The 5,353-nt window shown below is 34.2% G+C and overlaps 1 protein-coding gene across 1 annotated transcript; it reads left to right on the top strand.

The window, feature by feature from the left end:
- Positions 1-4,680: 4,680 nt before the first annotated feature.
- LOC131147235 (large ribosomal subunit protein uL14x/uL14z/uL14y-like) lies at positions 4,681-5,353 on the top strand. Its single transcript, XM_058096996.1, has one exon. It carries the CDS (start codon positions 4,796-4,798, stop codon positions 5,171-5,173), a length of 378 nt encoding a protein of 125 aa, XP_057952979.1. The 5' UTR covers positions 4,681-4,795; the 3' UTR covers positions 5,174-5,353.

Raw genomic sequence — 5,353 nt, 5'->3', positions numbered from 1 at the left:
GAATTTGAGTTTGAAAATGACTCTTGATTAAGGGAATTTGAATTTGAAAAAGAAAGTTTCCTCCTTAATTCCCATGACTCCTTTAATTTATTTAATCCTAAAAAAAATATAAACAAAATAAATTAAAACTCTAATAAATAAGAAAATTAAATACAAATTAGCATAAAAATAAGAGTGAAAGTATGACAAAACTTGTATAGAAATTAAACACTTCAAAATACTCCCAAACTTATGATTTGCTAGTCCTCCAGCAAAAATAAAAAGAGAAAATAAAAATTAAACAAATAGAATAGGTTGATTTCTCACAATGATTGCCTCATGGATTGCAGAAAGAAATTGATTCAACGAAAAGTCTAAACATTTTAACAAGTTTTTAGATTAATTGAAGAGCATGGTTAGGTTTATGTAGAAACCTTTAACTGTGTGTGTGAGTAACCAACCTCAACTTGCTACTCTATTAACTCGAATCAATTTATGCAAACTTTATTGAATTATGATTGATCTCTATGAGAATGAGCTTCTCGAACTTCATATGCCTATTTTTCAAATCAATTCTCCACTAATGTAGTACAAATACACCACAAAAGATCAAAAGGTCTTAATAAAAGCTTGAAATGTTCAACTTAGGGTAATGGAAAAAAAATGGCATGGAATTCAAAGCAAGAAAATTCAACACAAGTTTCACCTATGAAGAGAGAAAAAAAAATAATTTACATTTACTTCCTAGAGCAAATTATGAGCAATTTATTCATCTATGTATATATTTTCTTATTTTATTTTCATTTTTTTTCCAATTCTACAACCTCCAAACTTATTTTATTGTAATTCGGGTTGTATTATTTGAACTATTAATTTTAAGTTTGTTTTAATAGAATAACAAAGCTTGCTTTTGCTCTCTTAGCTCTTTAACAAACTTTTTCTCTTCTCCAATGACTAAGCAAATAATTAATTTTCTTGAAAAGGTAGGATGAGTGTTTATGGGTTAAAAGGTGTGGTTAACGTGGGTTAATGAAAGAAAAATGGTCATTGTGTTTAAGGCTCAAGGCGTGATTAGAGATAGATAATTAGGTAGGTTAGAAAAGCTCAAACGTTCCAAATATGGCCTAGATCATTTATCTAGTGGTGTGCTGCCTAGGATTTCGCCTCGAGAGATTATCAAATAGGTTCTAGAGTTCAGTGAGATCGTAGAAAATATCTAATTCACATAAATATACTCTAAACCAATAAAGCAGCTTATTGATCATGGTATTGTGCAGAAGTGTTCAAATGAATTCAATAAATCAAGCAAACACAAGAATTAAGCACAAAACAAGACAAATTTAGCATTTTCCATAAATCCAATTCAATTTCAACAAGTTAATATCACAAATCTGTGATCATCAACCCAAAACCAAAACGAAACGAAAAGAAAATATTTTTTTTGTGATTTTCACAATTTATATATATATATATATATAATAAATAAATAAATAAATAAATAATACTCAAAAATAAATTACCCCTACCCCAAACTTAAGGAACACATTCTCCCCAATGTGAAGAATGCAAAAAAATGAAAAAACAAAGAATGAAAGAGTAAAAGTAAACTTCCCTGGAAAGAAATTCAGGTTGCCTCCCAAAAAGCGTTTGGTTATAGTCTTTAGCTTGACTTTTCCTAATTTTGAATCATTGATCAAGAAAATCAATGGAGACTTTTTGCTTGTTGAAATCTCCTTTGAAGTAGGGCTTTAGACGTTGACCATTAACTTTGAATGTGCCTTTTGAGTCATTAGAAACCTAATTGACACCATACGGGAAAACTCTTGTTATTGTGAATGGTCCAGACCATCGGAATCTTAATTTTTCTGGAAAGAGGCGAGTCTGGAATTATAAAGTAGAACTCTTTGGCCAACTTCAAAGTTTCTCTTGAGAATGTGTCTATCATGCCATCTCTTGGTTTTCTCCTTATATATGCGAGCATTTTCACACACCGAAACTCATCCATCTCGTTGAGTTGTAATATCCTCATCCATCTCGTTGAGTTGTAGCATCCTCTTCTCACCTACTGCCTCCATGTCAAAATTAAGAGTCTTGATAGCCCAATAAGCTTTGTGTTCTAACTCCACCAGTAAGTGACATTTTTTCCCGAAAACTAGACGATAGGGGGACATTGTTTCCCTCCTTTGAACAAGCTTAGTTCTCCAATAGTTGCTCAAGTGGGCCTTAACCCCCATGATTCATGTACCTTGGATTGCATTCTACGTGTCTTCATTAATCCTACTTCCAAGTCTTAACCCTATTCAAATCCATCTGATCATTCTGAATGATCCTTATTGGCCTTGGTGAAATACTTGGTCTTTCAAACTATTAGCATACCAAGAAAATTAGCTTTTGCATTTTGACTTTGTAATGTCACTTGCCTAAAGCTATGAACTATTGGCTTTAATATCAGTTGTTGGCACCACAGAGTCATCACACAACCAACTAGGAATCATGGGAAAGCTTTAAACCCATGGGAGTCCACTCATCTATAGGATTGGCATTCGTAGAATTTTCTTAGCTTCATTCGATTATCTCTATTATTTTTTTGGGACATTTCATATATGATTTAAGCTTACAAAAATTAAAATGTAGTGTTGACCCTATGAGTCATACCCTGTTTTGATTATGACAAATACTTAGGTATTTAATGTCTGCCGAGTTGATGTGCAGGTTTATCTTGACAATATCATATGATGGCATTCGGAGACCCGAAGGAAAATAAAGACCCTAGTTGAATATTCATTGTTGTAATTTATATTAATTTTAATTCGGGTGTGTAATATTTAAGTAGAAATGGTCTATAATAATTGGTGCATATCATGCATGTTGAACTATAAAGCTCAAAGACCATAAAACGACTCTAGGTCCCTACACATCACTTGAAAAGCAAATGACCATAGGTGGACCTTGGGACACTCATACATGCACATATATGGCTAAATGAAATGAGTGATTACATAAGTGAAAAGAACCGAAATGCACTTAAGTTGCATGTTCGGTCGACCGTACTACTCAAGTACAAATTCCCTCGGTCGACCGAACCGGGACTGGGTCAATAGTTTGACCATTGCCTGGTCGACCGAACTTGCCCAGTTCATTTTCACTTGGTCAACCGAACTCCCTAGGAGTCAACAAATTGACCATCCAATCGACCGAGCCCAAAATAAATAATAACGCCCTAGTCAACCGAGTTCCCACGTGTGGAACTCAACTGTCTGGTCAACCGAGATACGTAGTTCAAATCCTCCTGGTCGATCAAACCGCGCTAAAAGGGAAAATCGCCCAGGAACCTCCATGTTCGATCCACCGAACTTGTAGTTCATTTTATGCCCGATCGACCGAACTCAGCACAGCTCGGTCAACTGAACTTCCTTCGGTCAACTGGTGCTCTCGGGTTGCCCCATTATTTTTACCATGGTTAATATTTTTAAACAGGGTTAATTTGGTTAAATTATGTTAAAACTTTTATAATAATTCCATATGGGTCCTGAACGGTTATATTTTTGGGGTAGTCTATATATACCCCCTCATTTGGAATTATTAGGATGAGATTAGCAATACGATTAGTGAAAAATCCTCTCAATCTAAAAAACTTATTTTTGTCTATTCCACTCCAAATACTCTCATACATTCATTCCCTTGATACACCTTCGCATTGTGTGTTTATATTTCCGCACTTTATATTTATCGCACGTGTATGTTATAGTGTAAATGATGCGCATGATTTAAATTTCTCCATATTATATTTATATGCGCAATTGTGATTGCATAGAAAGACCCTAGGTTGTGATATTTTGCTAACATTTGATTTAACCTAAGAATAAGTTTTAAAATTCTAATTCACCCCCATCTTGGGAATATACCAAAGCTAACATGCAGTTATAAATAATTCAAGACTAATATATATTCACCTAAAACCGCAATATTCAATTTCACATTTCTTAAATGTTAGTATCAATCCTTTATATAATCTTTAAAAAAACATTTATGCATGCACATGATTTATGTACGCGTTTGGGTTAAATGGTTCATATGTGTGTGTGTGTGTGTGTTCATATAGTCCTAATAACAAGCATTTTAATTAAGTTAAGCTAGTCTTTGGGAGCGTGGATTTCGGGTTTAGAATTTAAATTTTTGTGGATTTGGATGAAATATAATATAAATTTGTATTGCATTTTGTCCAAATTCACACAAAGTCATATGTGAGGCTTGAAATTCAAGCTCTAATTGCAAGGTTAGAAACAAATTTGTAAGGCTCATGTTTTTGGAGTTATTTTCTAATTATTTTTTGGATTTAGGTATTTAAGGAGGCATGGATTAGCTTTAAAGAGTGAATAACAGAATATTAATACTTTATGAGTGTAAAAATTTGATACAAGGGCTTCTCCCTCCAAAAAAAATTTCATTATTGCTATAATATTATTCTATAATTTTTCCCATAAATTAAATATTAAACAATATAAAAAAAAACAAAATTGTATATTTTTAAAAAATATGATAAGAAATATATGATCTTATTAATGGTTAACTTATCAAACTAAAAAATTTATATTCGGCGAATCCTTTTCTAAAAAATGAAACAGAATATTTTTTAAAATTTAATTTACAATGAACAGGGAAAAGAAGTGGGGGGAAAAAAACGTAAGATCCCCAAATAGAACTAAATGAAATTAACCAAGAAACCCTCCCCATCATAATTTACCAAACTCTTCAAATTCACTAATTAATTTTGGCCTTTCACCTTAGCCTGCAGGCCACAAGGTCGTGGATCAGAATGTCGCTGGTTCTGCCAGTCGCAGCGACTGTGAACTGTGCGGACAACACCGGCGCTAAGAATCTCCACATTATTTCGGTGAAGGGAATCAAGGGCCGGTTGAATCGGTTGCCTTCGGCGTGTGTTGGGGACATGGTGATGGCTACTGTGAAGAAAGGGAAGCCTGATCTCCGTAAGAAGGTCATGCCCGCAGTCATTGTTCGCCAGCGCAAGCCATGGCGCCGAAAGGATGGCGTGTACGTGTACTTTGAAGATAATGCGGGTGTTATCGTGAATCCTAAAGGTGAAATGAAAGGTTCTGCAATGACTGGTCCAATTGGTAAGAAGTGTGCTGATTTATGGCCAAGGATCGCTAGTGCCGCCAATGCAATTGTCTAAGGGTAGTAGGTACGGTATGCACATATAAATTATAGGTCACCATTCATGAGAATTTCAGGGTAACATGTTCAGTCATTTGGATATGGCAGGCTTCAGCTCCTGTCTGCGTGTGTTGGTCTTGATTTTATTTTCTTTGATCATGGCTGCGAACCATTTGAAATATTTAAAATTTGTTTTGTA

This window comes from Malania oleifera, unplaced genomic scaffold, assembly GCF_029873635.1.
Source record: "Malania oleifera isolate guangnan ecotype guangnan unplaced genomic scaffold, ASM2987363v1 ctg839, whole genome shotgun sequence".
Taxonomy (NCBI): Eukaryota; Viridiplantae; Streptophyta; class Magnoliopsida; order Santalales; family Ximeniaceae; genus Malania; species Malania oleifera.
The sequence above is the reverse complement of the archived record's forward strand: the minus strand, read 5'-3'. Positions and strand labels throughout refer to the sequence as shown.